The sequence below is a fragment of the Sapajus apella genome, unplaced genomic scaffold (genome assembly GCF_009761245.1).
Source record: "Sapajus apella isolate SASKATOON/1434 unplaced genomic scaffold, GSC_monkey_1.0 scaffold231, whole genome shotgun sequence".
Classification (NCBI taxonomy): Eukaryota; Metazoa; Chordata; class Mammalia; order Primates; family Cebidae; genus Sapajus; species Sapajus apella.
In genome coordinates, this window is record NW_022437171.1 from 65,818 (window position 1) to 85,127 (window position 19,310).

The 19,310-nt window shown below is 50.3% G+C and overlaps 1 protein-coding gene and 1 non-coding gene across 3 annotated transcripts in view; one reads left to right on the plus strand and one right to left on the minus strand.

Moving 5' to 3' along the window:
* Positions 1–5,704, plus strand: part of ZNF74 (zinc finger protein 74) — a 15,698-nt gene extending 9,994 nt beyond the window's left edge. For both annotated transcript variants that reach the window (XM_032271404.1, XM_032271403.1), the window contains one exon: positions 2,646–5,704. In XM_032271404.1, coding sequence (XP_032127295.1) covers positions 2,646–4,237 — 1,592 coding nt within the window. In that variant the 3' untranslated portion in view covers positions 4,238–5,704. The remainder of the gene's footprint in view (positions 1–2,645) is intronic.
* A 7,303-nt stretch (positions 5,705–13,007) lies between these two features.
* LOC116544820 lies at positions 13,008–13,114 on the minus strand. Its single transcript, XR_004266050.1, has one exon. It is a non-coding gene; the product is annotated as a U6 spliceosomal RNA (small nuclear RNA).
* Between the last annotated feature and the right edge of the window lie 6,196 nt (positions 13,115–19,310).

Sequence of the window (19,310 nt, forward strand, 5' to 3'; positions counted from 1 at the left end):
AGAAAGAGGGAAAGAAAGAAGAGAGGGAAAAAAGAGAGAGGGGGAAAGAAGAGAAAGAGAGAAAGAAGAGAAAGAGAAAGAAAGAGAGAGAGAGAAAGAAATGAAAGGAAAGCAAGCCTTATGTATCTTGGAAGCCCAGCGTGCACTCCGGACTCTGGCTTCTGCACTTCCGTGGCGTGGTGGGCGTCCCAGTGTGATGTTTACTGATTGCACACTATCTCTTAGATGAATGTGCCCTGGTGTGTTGTCGGCCCTGATTGCTGCCAAAATGACTTTTTTTCGGGCCTGGGCCTCTTCTCTCTGCTCTGTGGACCTTCCTTAGACTCTCACCTCCCACTTGGTGTGGGTGTGGTCTACACTGCAGCAATACCGGCTGAGCTGCAGCCCTCTGTCACCCACCATCTCGAGGGCCTCTGCCCACACATCCAAAACCAGACTTGGAACTTGCCTTTCCTCCTCTGGTCCCTGTCTTTGTAAAAGCTTCCACCGTCCACTCAGGCTTGGGTGTTTGCTGAGGCATCACCCTCCCCCACCATTTCCTCCCCTGCCACCTTCAGTCAACAGGTAAGACCATCAGTTTTAGCTCCTAAATAGCTCTTAGATCTGCTGCTTTCTGTTCATTTTCACAGCCTTGGTACCAGTTTGAAGTTGCCATTTTTCACCTGAATTATTCAGGTGGCCTCCCTAACCCGCCTCCCTAACTCCTCCTTACACACCACCAAAGCCACCTTCAAGATAAACCGTTATGCCAGGCCCAGGGGCTCACACATCTAATCCCAGCACTTTGGGAGGCCAAGGTGGGAGGATCGCCTGAGCCCAGGAGTTGGAGGCTGCAGTGAGCTGTGACTGCACCCCTGTACTGCAGCCTGGACAAGACAGCAAGACCCTGTCCCCAACACCTGCTCCACCCCAACTCCAAGATACCATTATGATCACATCATCCTCTGTGCAAAAGGCCTTTCTTCCCCAGCTGCCGTCTGAGTCAGGCATCTGATCATCTTGAACCCATCACCCTTCCAGGGTCACCTCTCAGCCTTCCTGCCTCTGCATGTCTTGTCTTCATCTTACTGTCTCACCTCTGCACTTCTTTTTTTTTTTTTTGAGACAGAGTTTCACTCTTGTTACCCAGGCTGGAGTGCAATGGCGCGATCTCGGCTCACCGCAACCTCCGCCTCCTGGGTTCAGGCAATTCTCCTGCCTCAGCCTCCTGAGTAGCTGGGATTACAGGCACACGTCACCATGCCCAGCTAATTTTTTGTATTTTTAGTAGAGACGGGGTTTCACCATGTTGACCAGGATGGTCTCGATCTCTTGACCTCGTGATCCACCCGCCTCGGCCTCCCAAAGTGCTGGGATTACAGGCGTGAGCCACCGCGCCCAGCAACCTCTGCACTTCTGCATGTGCTGTTCCCGCTCCCTCCGGCTACCTTCCAGTGTGTCACGGCCAGTTCTGCTTGCCCTGCCCCTCCAGACGGGTTGGGGTCACAGGCAGCACCGCCATCCAGCTCTGCCCACTGCACTAGACTACTTCCTTTTAAGTCTGGGGAGGACAGAATTAGAAATAAAAAATCTCCTGCCTGCCCAGAAAACCTTGCTATAGAGATAGAAAAGAAAAAAAAAGCCTTCTTATTTAATACAGGTTTAATCAGATGTGGTGTGCAGCAGAGAAAGAAACCTCCCCCTTTGACGGAGGAGACAGATCCAACCCAGCACACAGGGCAACTGTCTTCACCTAAAGGAAGAATACAGCTTTTTGCTTCTTTTTTTTTTTTTTTTTTTTTGAGACTGGGTCTCCCTCTCTTTCCCAGGCTGGGGTGCAGTGGCATGATCATAGCTCACAGCCTCAACCTCCCCAGGCTTGGGTGATCCTCCCACCTCAGCCTCCTCAGTAGCTGGGACTATAGGCATGTGCCATCATTCCTGGCTAATTTTATATTTTTTGTAGAGTCTGATCTTGATCAGGGTTCAAGTGATCTGCCCACCTTGACCTCCCAAAGTGCTGGGATTACAGGTATGAGCCACTGCGCCCAGCCTCTTGTATCTTTTTGACAAGCGGGAAATTACACCTAGGACTGGACTCTTGGACTAGGCTCATTTTGCTTCTGAAAAGATTTGCAGCATCTGGAGACAGAGAAAGCACTTGCAATTCCCAGGGTTCTAAAGGGCAGCGCTGGGGTGTAGGGTGTCATTTTTTCCTTTTGGCACCACAGACAATTTTTTAATCCATTTTTAAAAACTTGTATTTGCTCTGTGTGTTGCGAGCACCTGCCTGCCATGGTATTGACACACAGCAGTCAGTCAGCCCGGCTCAGTGAGTGGAATCCTGATCACCGGCTCCCTGAGCTTCCCCGTCTCAGCTCCCTTGGGGCTTCTAGCTGCTCTTTCAGGGATTTCCGTGGCTTCTCCACCTCTCCTGGTCTTTGCTGTCTGTGGCTCCTTCCGTTTTCTTCCTCTCCCTTCTTCCCAATCATGCTTCCACATCTCATCCTGGGCTGTCCCTTCTCTCTGCCTGAGCCTCCAGCCTTGGCCCTGGTGGCCTCTCCTCTCTTTTCTAGGCTTATCTGCATCTCCAGGTCAGTTCTCAAATCTGAATTCCAGGCCAGGTTTCCGTTTGCTCACAGAAAATCATTTTCAATATCTTACAGAATGGGAGATGAAGGAGGTGCCCTCTCAACAGCAGGGCATGTGCAAAGAAGAACTGGCCCAGGAGCCCACCTTGGAGTGGCCCCTGGGCGGGGCGCAGGCATGGGGGCGCCAGGCCTGTGCTTTGCAGAGGAGTCAGGCTGCGCCCTGGGCGCCCGCGCCTGCCAGCGTCTGGGATGTCCCTATAGAGGAATTCCCACTCAGATGTGTCCTCTTCGCCCAGCAGCGCGTTCCCGAGGGGGAACGCTCTCTGGACACACACAAGGACGTCCAGGCCACTGAGCGCGGAACCAAGGCCCCCGCGAGACTGTGTGCTGGGGAAAATGCCTCCAGGCCAAGTGAGCCCGAAAAGCTCCCCGCAGCGCGCCGGCAGCGCGGGGCAGGCGCCGGGGAGGGTGAGTTCCTGTGCGGCGAGTGCGGGAAGGCTTTCCGCCAGAGCTCCTCCCTCACGCTGCACCGGCGCTGGCACAGCCGGGAGAAGGCCTACAAGTGCGAAGACTGCGGCAAGGCCTTCACCTGGAGCACCAACCTCCTGGAGCACCGGCGCATCCACACGGGCGAGAAGCCCTTCTTCTGCGGCGAGTGCGGGAAGGCCTTCAGCTGCCACTCGTCCCTCAACGTGCACCAGCGCATCCACACAGGCGAGCGGCCCTACAAGTGCAGCGCCTGCGAGAAGGCCTTCAGCTGCAGCTCGCTGCTCAGCATGCACCTGCGGGTGCACACCGGCGAGAAGCCCTACCGCTGCGGCGAGTGCGGCAAGGCCTTCAACCAGCGCACGCACCTCACGCGCCACCACCGCATCCACACGGGCGAGAAGCCCTACCAGTGCGGCTCCTGCGGCAAGGCCTTCACCTGCCACTCGTCCCTCACCGTGCACGAGAAGATCCACAGCGGGGACAAGCCGTTCAAGTGCAGCGACTGCGAGAAGGCCTTCAACAGCCGCTCGCGCCTCACCCTCCACCAGAGGACGCACACGGGCGAGAAGCCCTTCAAGTGCGCCGACTGCGGGAAGGCCTTCAGCTGCCACGCGTACCTGCTGGTGCACCGGCGCATCCACAGCGGCGAGAAGCCCTTCAAGTGCAGCGAGTGCGGCAAAGCCTTCAGCTCCCACGCCTACCTCATCGTGCACCGGCGCATCCACACGGGCGAGAAGCCTTTCGATTGCAGCCAGTGTTGGAAGGCCTTCAGCTGCCACTCGTCCCTCATCGTGCACCAGCGCATCCACACCGGCGAGAAGCCCTACAAGTGCGGCCAGTGCGGCAGAGCCTTCAGCCAGAACCACTGTCTCATTAAACACCAGAAAGTCCACTCCGGGGAGAAGTCGTTTAAGTGTGAGGAATGTGGGGAGATGTTCAACTGGAGCTCGCACCTCACTGAGCACCAGAGGCTGCACAGCGAGGGGAAGCCCTTGGCCATCCAGTTCAACAAACACTTGCTCAGCACATACTACGTGCCTGGCAGCCTGCTGGGTGCAGGGGATGCTGGGCTGAGGGACGTGGACCCCATCAACGCCCTGGATGTGGCAAAGCTGTTGTGTGTGGTTCCCCCCCGAGCTGGCAGGAGTTTCCCCCTGGGGAGCAAACCTCGAAACTAACATGATGTGTTCTGGTGTCAGTCACTACTTTCTAAGCTACCCAACTAGGAAAGCACCCCGATCCTCCCGACCACCTTCCTCCAGGTGTGGGAGCCTTGCCTTATCACCCCAATCAGGTCTGCATGCCAGGCACCTCATTTAAAGTCAGTCACCTCCCCTGATGGACCACACTCCAGGAGGAGCGTGGAGAGCCATTTGAGCTAGTCCTGCCACCTGTTTTCCTGGACGGGCCTGGAAGTTGTTGACAAGGGGAAAGGTCTTTCTTGCCCCTGAAAGGAGGGGATATCGTTCAGTGCCATGGCTCACACCTGTAATCTCAACACTTTGGGAGGCAAGGGGATCGCTTGAGCCCAAGAGTCCAACATCAGCCTGGACAGCATGGCGAGACCTGGTCTCTACAAAAAATGCAAAAATTAGCCAGATGTGGTGGCATGTCTCTGTGTCCCAGCTACTCAGGAGGCTGAAGCGGGAGGATCACTTGAGCCTAGGAGGTCGAGGCTGCAGTGGGCCCAGATTCACACCACCGCACTGCAGCCTGGGTGACAAAGCAAGACCCTGTGTGAAATAAAAAGGAGGTATGTCAACTGTTGTATTCTCAGACGGGCTCCTGACATGGCTTCAGTCAGGAGTTTCCTCCATAAACTATTATTTTCAGAAAAATAATAAACAAGAATTATGAATAGCATTACTTCCCAGTGAACATTATTATATTGCTAGAGAGGAGGATAATCTTGGGTGGTGGGCATTTGGAAAAAGCAAATTTCCTGGACTTACCTCATATAAATAGCTGTACTGCAGAGCTTGTGTGTTAGTGACAGTGCCGTCAGGGGCATTCCCACAGCCATCACAGCATGGCCCAGCATCAGTGTAGCCAGGTCCTAACATGCCAACACCGCCTCTTGCCATCTAGCCCCTGGTGAGAAATTGGGAGCTCTCAGGCAGTGCCCAGGGCATCCAGGGAAGATGGGCACAACATCAGGATAGATGTGTCTGGAAGCTCCCCTTCACTGGCCAGGGCTGGGCAGGGCCACCCTGGGCTGGTGACGCTACCCTGTAGGGCTTCTTACCATGTAGCACCAGTCATCAGCCGAGGTCACAGAAGAAGCCCCAGCACCCACTGGAGAAGAGGAGCTGGAGCCCAGAGAGAGGGGGCTCCATGGTGGTCCCACATGGAACTGTGGTGCACACCCTGGAAAAGGTGGCTCTCCCTGTCCTGACAGTCTTCAGAGGCAGGAAGACAGAGTTAATCTTGAATGACTTATTTCTAATTAGTCCTAAGCAAGAATAAGCTGCCCTCTTGGTGATAACACTTTACAGTTGTACAGAGTGCTATCATTTATAAGATGCTTTCAATATGCTTTTTTAATTATGCAGGCAAAATAACCACACTTCAGAAAATGTGGACTTACAAAAAATAAAATGCCAATAATTCTTAATAAAGCTGCATTTTGCACTTTGATAACATTATTCTCTGCATTGTTCATATAGAATTTTGCATTATTTTAAACATAGCATATCTATAGTTTTTTATCTTGTTTCTGCCTTTAGCTTCATAGCAGTTTTTTTCAAGCATCTAAACTGTCCTTGTTACACTTCTAAACAGAGGCACAGTGTTCTGTCTGGGCTATGACATACTCTTGGTGGACGTTGAAGTTATTTCCATGGTGCAGTGGTGTGATCACAGCTCACTGAAAACTCAAACTCCCTGGCTCAGGTGATTCTCCCACTTCAGCCTCCCGAGTGGGTGGGACTTTAGGACTACAGATGTGGCACCACCATGCCCAGCTAAATTTGTTTTGGGCGGGGGAGGGGGTGGTTTCGCTGTGTTGCCCAGGCTGGTACGAACTCCTGGCCTCAAGTGATCCTCCCACCTCAGCCTCTCAGAGTGTTGGGATTATAGGCATGAGCCACTGCACCCAGCCTGTTGATCTTTCTTTTTGAAAACTATTTGAATATGTGCTTTGTCTCTCTTTATATTGGAGTCTTGATGTTTTTCTTTTATGTATGTATAAACTCTTACCCTGATTATGAATAGTACATGTATGTCGGAGAAAATTTTTTAAAATCTCAAAATCATAAGAATAAAAGTGACCCTCAGGTTCCAGCTCAGTGGCTCATACCTGTACTTTCAGAGGCCAAGACAAGATCACTTGAGCCCAGAAATTCAAGACTACACAGGGAGACCCCATCTCTACAAAAAAAAATTAGCTGGGCATGATAGTGTTTGCCCATAGTCACAGCTACTCTGGAGGCTGAGGTGGGAGGCTCGCCTGAGCCCAGGAGGTCAAGGCTATATTGAGCTGTAATCACACCACTGCACTCCAGCCTGGGAGACAGAGCAAGACCCTGTTTCAAACAAAGACCTTCAGAATCAGTTCATGGATCATTACCTGGAGATAAGTACTATTAACATTTAGACACATTTTCTTCCAGTTTTTCTCTATTCATGTATACATATCTTTCTTCTTTTAAAAGAAAATTAGGCCAGACGCTGTGACTCACACCTGTAAATCCCAGCACTTTGGGAGGCTGAGACGGGCAGATCACCTGAGGTCAGGAGTTCGAGACCAGCCTGGCCAACATGGTGAAACCCCATCTCTCCTAAAAATACAAAAATTAGCTGGGCGTGGTGGCACGCGCCTGTAATCCCAGCTACTCAGATGGCTGAGGCAGGAGAATTGCTTGAACCCGGGAGGCAGAGGTTGCAGTGAACCTACATTGCACCATTGTACTCCAGCCTGGGCAACGAGCGAAACTCCATCTCAGAAAAAAAAAATAGATTCATACTCTACATATTATTTTTATCCTTTTCCAGTTAACATTTTATGATAAGCTTTTTCCATGTTATAAAATATTTCCAGACACAATTGGCCACATCGTTTTCTATCTTACAGCTGCATCTTCATTTATCTGTTCCCTTACTATTGAACATCGAGATTGTTTGTGCCTATAAATAATTATTTAACATAAGCCTCTGTGCCCATCTGTATCATTTCCTCTGAGTAAATTCGGAGAAGTGCAGTTACCAGGTGAAGGTTATGAACACCAAAGCTTGTCGCGGCTTCTGGGTGGAATCTGATCTGGTGGACCTCCTGGGAGCTGTTCTCATCAACTCTGACATGCCTCTGTCACCACTTCCTGGCCAGCATGGGGTCATTCCTGCTTTCGTTTTTGTATTTGCCATTTTGAGGCTTTTTTTTTTTTTAAAGACGGAGTTTCAGCATGTTGGTCAGGCTGGTCTTGAACTCCCGACCTCAGGTGATCCGCCCACCTTGGCCTCCAAAGTGCTTGGATTACAGGTGTGAGCCACCACGCCCGGCCCATTTTGAGGCTTTAAGAATGTTCTTTGTCCCTGCTTGTTGGCCATTTTTGTTTCTTTTCATGTGTGTGGTCTGTTTCTGTCTTTCGTCCACTGTTCTCTTTGGTTTATTTCATACACAACACACACATACAAACATGCAGATGCTTAAACACATAACACACACAGATGCATAAACATACACACATACAGACACATATATATATCCCTTTGATATGTACATTTTCTGTCTTTGTTACAGCATTTTTAATGCGCAGAGATTTTTCTTTTTTTTTTTTTTTTTTTTTTTTTTGAGACAGAGTCTCGCTCTATTGCCAAGGCTGGAAAGCAATGGTGCAATCTTGGCTCACTGTGCCTCCGCCTCCAGGTTCAAGTGATTCTCCTGCCTCAGCCTCCTCAGTAGCTGGGATTACAGGCACGTGCCACCATGCCTGGCTAATTTTTGTATTTTTAGTAGAGATGGGGTTTCACCATGTTGGCCAGGCTGGTCTCAAACTTCTGACCTCAGGTGATCCACCCACCTTGGCCTCCCAAAGTGCTGGGATTACAGACATGAGCCACTGCACCCGGCCAATGCACAGAGGTTCTCTAATTCTGTGTAATGAGGTCTATTAGATTTTGTTTCATTATACTTTTCATTGGCACTTAGAGAACCTCTTCCTTAACTCCTTTTTTGATTCTATATTTTACATTTAACTTTTAAATCACTCTTGAATTGTATTTCTGCCTGTTCCTTTAGACCTATTATATTGTTGTAGCTTCTTTTTTTTTTTTTTTTTTTTTTTTTTGAGACCAAGTCCCGTTCTATCGCCAGGCTGGAGTGCAGTGGCACGATCCCGGCTCACTGCAAGTTCCATTTTCCGGTTTCAAGCAGCTCTCCTACCTCAGCCTCCCGAGTAGCTGAGACTACAGGCATGCACCACCACACCCGCCTAATTTGATGTATTTTTAGTAGAGACAGAGTTTCACCATGTTGGCCAGGAGGGTCTCCATCTCTTGACCTCATGATCCGCCCGCCTTGGCCTCCCAAAGTGTCGGGATTACAGGCATGAGCCACCGCGCTCAGCCTATTGTAGTTTTTTTTTTTTTTTTTTTTTTTTTTTTTTTGAGACGGAGTTTCGCTCTTGTTACCCAGGCTGGAGTGCAATGGTGCGATCTTGGCTCACCGCAACCTCCGCCTCCTGGGTTCAGGCAATTCTCCTGCCTCAGCCTCCTGAGTAGCTGGGATTACAGGCACGCGCCACCATGCCCAGCTAATTTTTTGTAGTTTTAGTAGAGACGGGGTTTCACCATGTTGACCAGGATGGTCTCGATCTCTTGACCTCGCGATCCACCCGCCTCGGCCTCCCAAAGTGCTGGGATTACAGGCGTGAGCCACCGCACCCGGCCCTATTGTAGTTTCTTAACTCTAAGCCCAGGAGTTCAAGGCTACAGTGAGCTTTGATCACACCACTGCACTCCAGCCTAGATAACAGAGCAAGACCCTGTCTTTAAAAATGAATTAATTAGCCGGGCGCGGTGGCTCAAGCCTGTAATCCCAGCACTTTGGGAGGCCGAGGCGGGTGGATCACGAGGTCAAGAGATCGAAACCATCCTGGTCAACATGGTGAAACCCCATCTCTACTAAAAATACAAAAAATTAGCTGGGCATGGTGGCGCGTGCCTGTAATCCCAGCTACTCAGGAGGCTGAGGCAGGAGAATTGCTTGAACCCAGGGGGCGGAGGTTGCGGTGAGCCGAGATCGCGCCATTGCACTCCAGCCTGGGTAACAAGAGTGAAACTCCATCTCAAAAAAAAAAAAAAAAAAAAGAATTAATTAATTTTTTAAAAGAATTGCTTTTGGGGTGGTTCTGGGACCTCCTCGGGGATACTGTCTGTTTCTAATAGTCTGAGGGCACAACCTCATGGTGATTCCTAGCTTTCTGGCTTTGTTAGTCCCACACCACAGCTGGAAGCAGGGGCACCCTTTTACATGTTGCTCTGCCACAGCATTTCAGAGGATCCATGAGAACTGCTGCTTCGGCTCACATTTATCCCCATCAAGTTACGATGTTGTGTCAGTGTCCCCAAGACCACCTTCAAGCTTGACAATTCGCTAGAAGGACTCATAGGACTCAGAACAGTTATGGTTTGTTACAGCGAAAGATACAGATTAAAATCAGCAGAGGGAAATGGCCCATGGGTCAAAGTCCAGAGGAAACCAGGCGTAAGCTTCCAAGTGTCCCTTCCTCATGGAGCTGCATGGGGACACCATTAATTCTTCCAGCAACAATGTGTGGCAACACAAGCAAAGTGCTGCTAACTAGAGAGGCTCACCCAAGCCTTAGCGTCCAGAGTTTTGATGGAGGGTGGGTCGTACAGGCATGCAGTGGGAGCTTAGGGATGTAAACCAAAAACCTCTCGAGGGCTCTCAGAGCCCTTGACTTAGTATTTTGCCCTAGACTTAGCATTTTAGCCCTAGACTTAGTATTTTGCAGGGGAAGCAAGAAGTAATGTTTCCAGTAAGCATATTGGTCAGGACATAACAGGAGACCATCCTGAACAGCTGGGATTCGTGTTTTAAAAGGAAAGCCATGTGACATACCTAGGTCTGTATTCCTAAGAGCAGATGGCTCACTGAGACTCCACGAGGCTTAAATGCTTCTATAGCTGCTGCCTCCCATGCCTCTGTCAGAACAAACATCTTGATCCTCAGGGTTGGGGAAGAACACCCCTGGTGTTCGGTGGCACGGTGCATGTGAAAAATGGCCCTGCACTGGCATTGAAGGAGCTTCAAAGTCATCACTGCATCCTAACAACAAATAAAAACCTGAGCAAGCTGAAAGTCAACAAGTCCTCCTGGATCTCTCAGAGAATTGAGGCCACAGAGCAAAGTGTCACATCCCAAGTTGGAGATGCAGAGAAGAGGATACAGAGAGAACCACAAATTCCCGGAGTACGGACCCATGAGCAGGAACCTCCACAGCCACCAGTGCTGGGACCAACACCTACACTGGAATTACACCTCTGGCCAGATCTAAGATTAAAAACCCCAAGGAGGCCGGGTGTGGTGGCTCACGCCTGTAATCCCAGCACTTTGGGAGGCCAAGACAGGCAGATCACTTGAGGTCAGGAGTTCGAGACTAGTCTGGCCAACATGGCAAAACCCCACCTCTACTAAAAATACAAAAAATAGCCGGGTGTGGTGGCGCAGGCCTGTTAGGGGAGCCCACAGTTTTGTGATCTTACCTCCATGCGCTCTACCAGGTTTTCACAATGAAGATTGGAGAAAATCACTTTGTGCTTCCAGCAGAAGGAGAATAGTAGCCATTTTGAAATATACCCATGCTATCTAAGGGCATGGCAAACGAAAAAAAGAAAAAGAAATGAAACATGCCCAGAGCATTCTGCTCTTGACATGGCCCCCCCTCAGTATAAACTCTTTTATTAAATTTTGACCTACTCGGATTTCATCAGAGCCTAGCAACCTTGGAAAAGGGAAATGCCCAACTCCAGCCCCCTCTAACTGTCCTGCCCCACCTAAGGTGGAAAAAAAAACTGAGAAATGTTTGTGAAGATCACAGCCCAGGGATACAGGCTGCCATCCAGGAAGCACAGAGAACTCCAAAAAAGAATAAAGGCCAGAGGCCGGGCGCGGTGGCTCACGCCTGTAATCCCAGCACTTTGGGAGGCCGAGGCGGGTGGATCACGAGGTCAAGAGATTGAGACCATCCTGGTCAACATGGTGAAACCCCACCTCTACTAAAATTACAAAAAATCAGCTGGGCATGGTGGCGCGTGCCTGTAATCCCAGCTACTCAGGAGGCTGAGGCAGGAGAATTGCCTGAACCCAGGAGGCAGAGGTTGCGGTGAGCCGATCGCGCCATTGCACTCCAGCCTGGGTAACAAGAGCGAAACTCCGTCTCAAAAAAAAAAGGATAAAGGCCAAAAAACCTACACTTGGGTATATTTTCTTTCTTTCTTTTTTTTTTTTTTTTTTTTTTTTCTGAGACCGAGTCTCACTCTGTCACCCAGGCTGGAGTGCAGTGGCGCAATCTTGGCTCACTGTGACCTCTGCCACCCGGATTCAAGTGATTCTCCTGCCTCAGCCTCCCAAGTAGCTGGAATTACACGTGCCCACAAGCACACCTGGCTAATTTTTGTATTTTTTTTTTAAGTAGATACAGGGTTTCGCCATGTTGGCCAGGCTGCTCTCAAACTCCTGACCTCAGGTAATCTGCCCACCTCGGCCTCCAAAAGTACTGGGATTACAGGCATGAGCCACCGTGCCCGGCTGGTATACTTTCGAACTACAAAAAAAATCAAGATGAAGAAAAAAATCCTGAAAGAAGCCAGACGAGGAAAAGGCAAGGATAAGACTTCCATTAGACTTCACAAAACCCATGAAAACAGAAAGAGTGGAGTGAAATATTTACAGTGTTGAGAGAAAAAACCCACTAGAATTCTCATGGTGTATATGTGCCACAGTTTCTTTATCCAGTCTATCACTGATGGGCATTTAGGTTGGTTCCAAGTCTTTGCTAGTGTAAATAGTGCTACAGTAAGCATACGTGTGCATGTGACTTTATAGTAGAATGATTTACAACCCTCTGGGTATGTACCTAGTAATGGGATTGCTGGGTCTAACGGTATTTGGTTCTAGATCCTTGAGGAATCGCCACACAGTCTTCCACAATGGTTGAACTAAATTACACTCTCACCAACAGTGTAAAAGTGTTCCTATTTCTCCTCAGCCTCGCCAGCATCTCTTTCCTGATTTTTTAATAATCGCCATTCTAACTGGCGTGAGATGTTATCTCACTGTGGTTTTGATTTGCATTTCTCTAATGACCAACTGTAATGAGCTTTTTTTCATATGTTTGTTGGCCACATACATGTCTTCTTTTGAGAAGTGTCTGTTCATATCCTTTGCCCACTTTTTGATCGGGTTGTTTTTTTCTTGTAAATTTGTTTAAGTTCCTCGTAGATTCTGGATATTGGACCTTTGTCAGATGGGTAGACAGCAAAAACTTTCTCCCATTCTGTAGGTTGCCTGTTCATGCTGATGATAGTTTCTTTTGCTGTGCAGAAGCTCTTTAGTTTGATTAGATCTGTTTTGTCAATTTTGGCTTTTGTTGTAATCGTATTTGGTGTTTCAGTCATGAAGTCTTTGCCCATGCCTGTGTCCTGAATGGTATAGCCTAGGCTTTCTTCCAGAATTTTTATTGTTTTGGGTTTTACATTTAAGTCTTTAATCCACTTTGAGTTACTTTTTTGTATAAGGTGTAAGGAAGGGGTCCAGTTTCTGTTTTCTGCATGTGGCTAGCCAGTTTTCCCAGCACCATTTATTTAAATAGGGAATCATTTTTCCATTGCTTGCTTTTGTCAGTTTTGTCAAAGATCAGATGGTTGTAGACGTGTGGTGTTATTTCTGAGGTCCCCATTCTGTTCCATTAGTCTATAGATCTATTTCAAAATATGGAATGCTTCGTGAATTTGCATGCCATCCTTGGTCAGGGGCTGTCTGAATCTTGTCTGTATTGTTCCGATTTTAGCACATGTGCTGCCGAAGTGAGCACTATTTTAGTCATTTTTAAGTGTACAGTTCAGTGGCATTAAGTACATTCACTGCCATCTATTTCTAGAATCTTTTCATCACCCAAAACTGAAACTCCGCCCCCATTAAACACTGATTCTCATCCCTCCCAGCCCCTGGCAACCAAGGTCCCATCTTCTGTTTCTAAAATTGTTTTTTTCTTTTTCTTTCTTTCTTTTTTTTTTTTTTGAGATGGAGTATTGCTCTACGTACCAGCCTTAAGTGCAGTGGCATGATCTCAGCTCACTGCAACCTGTGCCTCCCAGGTTCAAGCAATTCTCCTGCCTCAGCCTCCCAAGTAGCTGGGACTACAGGCTTGTATCATCACTCCCAGCTAATTTTTTGTGGGTTTTGTTTGCTTGTTTGTTTGTTTTCTTTGAGACAAAGTTTCACTCGTCACCCAGGCTGGAGTGCAGTGGCATGACAGTGGCACAATCTTGGTTCACTACAACCTCCATCTCCTGGGTCCAAGTGATTCTCCTCCCTCAGCCTCCCAAGTAGCTGGGATTACAGGCATGCGCCATCATGCCCAGCTAATTTTTTGTATTTTTAGTAGAGATGGGAGGGGGGCCTCACCATGTTGGCCAGGCTGGTCTCGAACTCCTGATCTCAGATGATGCACTAGCCTTGGCCTCCCAAAATGCTGAGATTACAGGTGTTAGCCACCACGCCTGGCCTGTCTCTACAATTTGACTTCTCTAGATACCCCACATATATGGAACTGCACAGTATTTATGGTTGATTTCTGGCTTTCCTCACCTTGCTATGCCTACTTTGCGGAGGATAATCTGGGCCTGGGACACCACATCCCTGTAGCAGGCCCCACTGGGCAGCACAAAAAGAACTGGGCTGAAGTTCCCCCAGGCTGTTACCCACACTTGTTTAGGCTCTTCAAAGATGCTACTGGCCAGGCACAGTGGCTCACGCCTGTAATCCCAGCACTTTCGGAGCCGGAGGCAGGCAGATCACTTGAGGTCAGGAGTTCAAGACCAGCCTGGCCAAGATGGTGAAACCCTGTCTCTACTAAAAGCACAAAAATTAGCCGGGTATGGTGGCACATGCCTGTGATCCCAGCTACTGAGGAGGCTCAGGCAGGAGAATCGCTTGAACCTGGGAGGTAGAGGTTGCAGTGAGCAAAGATCGTACCACTACACTCCAACCTGGGCAATAGAGTGAGACTCTGTCTCAAAAAAAAAAAAAAAAAAAAAAAGCTGGGCGTGGTGGCTCAGCCTATAATCTCAGCACTTTGGGAGGCCAAGGTGGGTGGATCACCTGAGGTCAGGAGTTCAAGACCAGCCTGGCTAACATGGTGAAACCCCATCTCTACTAAAAATACCAAAAAAAATTAGCTAGCTGTGGTGGTGGGCGCCTGTAATCCCAGCTACTCAGAGAGCTGAGGCAGGGAATTGCTTGAACACAGGACGTAGAGGTTACAGTGAGCCGAGAATGTGCCACTGCACTCCAGCCTGGGTGACAGAGCGAGATTCTTGTCTCAAAAAAAAAAAAGGTGCTACCAGCCTGTTGCGGTGGCTCACACCTGTAACCTCAGCACTTTGAGGTGGGAGGTTGGAAACTGCAACGAGCCATTGTTTTGAGCCAGGGAGGTGGAAGCTGCAATGAGCCATTGTTGAGTGACTGAAGTCCAGCTTGGGCCAGAGTGAGGCCGTGCCTCAAAAAAAAAAAAAAAAAAGACAAAGACAAAGAAGCAACTACCGATCCAGCCACCAGATGGCGGCACGATCCCATGTCCCCCTCGCCGCTGGCTACCAGGCACCCGAGGCAGTCAGTCCTAAGGGCGGTTCTGAGCTCCAAGGGCCGGCGACCCGCTTGCCTGCGATCCCAGCTGCTCCGGAGACTGAGGCGGAAAAATCGCGTGACCCGGACTTCTGCGCTGTAGTGCGCTGTGCCCATCCAGGTCCGCACAGAAGCCAGCATCAGTATCGTGGCCTCTGCCATTAGCCCACCTATGGAGGGGCGAGCCTACCCCCGAGGGAAATGGAGCGCATCAGTATGTGCATCGCGCCTCGGAATAGCCACTGCGCTCCAGCGTGGTCGACCTGCTGTACCCCTGTTAAAGGGCTTCCTCCCGCCCTTCCCACTCCTCCTCTTCCTCCCTGGCAGCCCAATCTCCACAGATTCACTAACTTGTTTTCAACTCTTGCAGGCGGCCCTCCTAACCCCAGCCCTAACCTCTGCCCTCCTGACTAGCCCTAACCCCTTCCCTCCTAACCCTAGCCCTGATCCCATGGCCCTCTCAGGAGGCTTTACCAGTCATCTGCATGTAAGCCCCACCCAAGGAACAGGCCAGTTTTCAAGCATACTAACTGTTGGGTGTGTTGCTTACCTGTGCATATGACAGCCAATCCAACCCACCTAAATGAAGCCTTCATGAAAACACAACTCCGCCCATGTACGTGGCTGACCACGTCTCCAAACCATCTTCCCACTGGGTACAAATTCTTGGATTGTTTTGGAGACAGGGTCTCATTCTGTCACCCAGGCTGGAGTACAGTGGTGCACCTCAAACTCCTGGCTCAAGGGATCCTCCCACCTCGTCCTCTGAGTAGCTGGTACAGGTGCACACCACCACCATGCCCGGCTAAATTTTTTATTTTTTTAAGAGATGGGGGATTGCTATGTTGTCCAGCCTGGTTTTGAATTCTAAGCCTCAAGTGATCTTTTCACCTCAGCCTCCCAAAGCACGGGGATTATAGGTGTGAGCCACCAATCTCGGCCCTAATTTTTAACTAAACTCAAATAAACAAATAAACAAACAGAAAATACTCTCTCTCTTTTTTTTTTTTTTTTTGGGATGGGGTTTCATCATGTTGGCCAGGCTAGTCTTGAACTCCTGACTTCAGGTGATCCGCCCGCCTCGGCCTCCCAAAGTGCTGGGATTACAGGCGTGAGCCACCGCGCCCAGCCCAGAAAAGACTCAAACCACACACTGTCATCTCTCACCCAACAGATACAAGACCTCTATAAACCATCAGTCTGTTTAAAGAGATCACCAAATGGTCAGACCATGAAATAGAAAGAATCAAAATAAAATTGTCACTATGCTACCAATGGACAAAAGCCGGGAACACACAACCAAGGTCGAACTCACTGAAGGCCCCTTCCAGTCAGGGGCAGCTTTCGGGTCTCGGAGAGAGGTCACCACCTGATTGCAGTCATCGGGCATCGGGGATGGAAAGGTAAGTTCAACCCGTGCCATGTCAGGGTGCAAAGACTGCGGGGGCGATGCACCAGACACGTAAGGAGATGACTTTATTCAGGCTACTGCAATGGGCAGAAAATTCACCAATGAGGAAGGAGGGGCCTGGTAAATAAGAGACCCCGGAGGAAGGCTGAAGGTGAGGTCTTGGAATGAATGAGGGCAAAGTGCTCCTTCCGGGCTCACCATCTCTCAGAACACAAAGGAAGGGGCAATTTCTCAGTGAGCACCGTTTCCCTGGAGCCCAGGGCTGAGATGATTTCAGTACTGCCAGCAGCCTTGGCATTCTGGTGTGTGGAGGAGTGGACGTGTTCCCACTGTGTGTGCCTGTCTTGGTGTTTCTGTGTGCCTGGTGGCGTGTCTGTGTGTGTATTTGCAGGGTGGAAAACCATAAATATGAGCCGAACTCCTATGCTCAAGTGTGCCTCCTGCCTTGGCTTCTCAGAGTGTGGGGATGACAGGTGTGGTCCACCACGCTGGGCCTCATGTTCTATTTCTAGCATGGTGCCTGCATTTTAGGGTGGGTGCCCGCCTCCGTGCTTAGCAGGGCATGGGTGCTGTGCATGCCATCTGCCTGTAGAATGGGCGCACTTCTGTGTGTCGGGTGACGGGCATGTGTCTCAGTATCCAGTCAGCTCTGGTGGCACATGTGCATGCAGCAGGTTATGTAAGTTGCTGTTTCTGTGTGTCTGGTGGAAGGTGTCTGTGGTTGCAGAGTGAGGGCCTCTCGGTGTTTCTGTGTGTCAGAGGGTGTGTGTGTGTGTCTGAAGGATGAGGTGTGTTCTGTGAGTGTGGCAGGTGCAGGGCACAGGTCTGTGTCTGCATTTCTGTGTGGTGCTGAGCTGTGTGCTGCAGGTGCTGTGTTTGCTGAGCATGTTTAACGTGTTTCATGTTTCCGTGTCTCTGGTGAAAGATGTGTGTCTGCAGGATAAGTGTCTCTTTTGTCGGTGTGTCACAGATTGTGTGTTTGCATGTGGTGCAGTGAATGTGTTTGTCTCAGTGTCTGAGTGTGTCAGGTGGTGTGCATGGGTGTTTTTTGTGTTTAAGACAAAATCTTGCTCTATCTCCTATGCTGGAGTGTAGTGGTGTGATCTCGGCTCACTGCAATCTCTGCCTCCTGGGTACCAGAGATTCTCCTGCCTCAGCCTCCTAAGTGGCTGAGATTACAGGTTCTTGCTGCCATGCCTGGCTAATTTTTTGTATTTTTAGTAGAGACCAGGTTTCACCATGTTGGCTAGGCTGGTTTTTTTTTTTTTTTTTTTTTTTTAAACAGAGTCTCACTGTATCTTCAGCGCCAGGCTGGAGTGCAGTAGCCCGATCTTGGCTCACTGCAACCTCCGCCTCCTGGGTTCAAGCAATTCTCCTGTCTCAGCCTCCCGAATAGCTGGGACTACAGGTGCGTGCCACCATGCCTAGCTAATCTTTGTATTTTTGGTAGAGATGGGGTTTCACCATTTTGGCCAGGATGGTCTCGATCTCTTGGCCTCGTGATCTGCCCACCTTGGCCTCCCAAAGTGCTGGGATTACAGGCTTGAGGCACCGCGCCCGGCCGCTAGTCTGGTCTTGAACCGGTGACCTCGAGTCGCCCACCTCAGCCTCCCAAAGTGCTGGGATTACAGGCATGAGCCACCGTGCCCGGACACACGTATGTTTTCTATGATATACATCTGTTTCTGACCTTGGTGAAGTGTGTGTTGCAGGGTTGTGTCTGTCTTGTGGTTTCTTTGCAGACTATAGTGTGTGTGCTGCTAGGAGTCTCTGTGTCGGCGTTTCTGTGTCTGGTGGTACATGCTGTAGGTTGCAGAGTGAGTCTGGTTTTCCATTTTTGTGTGCGTGTTGCAGGGTTAGTGTCCTCCATAGTAGTGTGGGCTGGCTGTGTGTGTGTTGCAGTGTGTCCGTCTCTGTGTCTCTGTGAGCGGTCGTGTGTGTGTTGCAGAGTGAGTATTTCTGTCTAGTGGAATGTCGTGTGTGTGTTGGCAGGCAAGCGGCTGTGTCCCTTTGGGCCCAGCACTGTGTGGGTGTGTGTTGCAGTGTGTGTGCCGTCTCTGTGTTTCTGGGGTTCTGCCGGCTTGTGTGTGCATGTCTGCGTTTCGGGCTGTGTGTCTGTGTTGGTGTTTCTGTGTCTACAGGAGCGTGCGTGCAGCGCAGGGTGAGTGTCTGCAGGCCTCTGTGTGCCACGGGCCGCGTCTGCTTGAAATCAAGCTGGCCAGGGTCCCCACATTCCTCCCACTTCTTTGTGCTTTGTGCTACAAAAAATATTTGCGTTTTCCACGACTCATAATTTTTCCTCCTCAATCGCTACCAGATGTGGGTCCTGTGGTCCCCATCCCCATGGCAACGGAGGTTCCAGCAGCCGCGGTTCCCTTTTGTGGCGCCTGCCCTGGGAGCTGGCACTGCTGTGAGCCCCGAGGGGGCGGGGAGGAGCGGGTGGTAGGAGGCAGGAGGCTGGAGGGGTCCCAGCAGCTCCCTTCCCAGCAGCCACTGGGACCCTCCTGGGGGCAGGGCAGGCAGGGGATGGCTGGCAGTAGGTGGGCGGGGGAAGTCCCTGCTTGTGAGGCACCCACAGGTAGAGTCTTTGATGCCTAGAGGGGTTCCCAGGGAAGAGTGAGGAGAGGCCCCCAGAAAGGCCTGGTCACTGGAACAGCCCTGGTCTCTCCAAATCATGCTGGTCCAGGCTGGGGGAGGAGGAATAGCAAGAGCTGAGGGCTCGCGGGTTCAGGGGACAGCGGTGTCGCATCCTAATGGTTCTGGGGGTGGGCACTGCCTAAGCAAGACTGTGTCCTGAGACCCTGCACTGCCCACCCCTCACCCATATGCAGGCACTGCCCTGTCCTTGCTGAGCCCAGCTGGGCATCTACCCTCTTGGCCTCAACCCCAGCAGCCCACATGGCATGGTGCCCAAACGGAGCAGAGGCTTTCCAGCCACAGGGCCATGGCTGGGAGGGTGCCCAGCTGGCTCCAG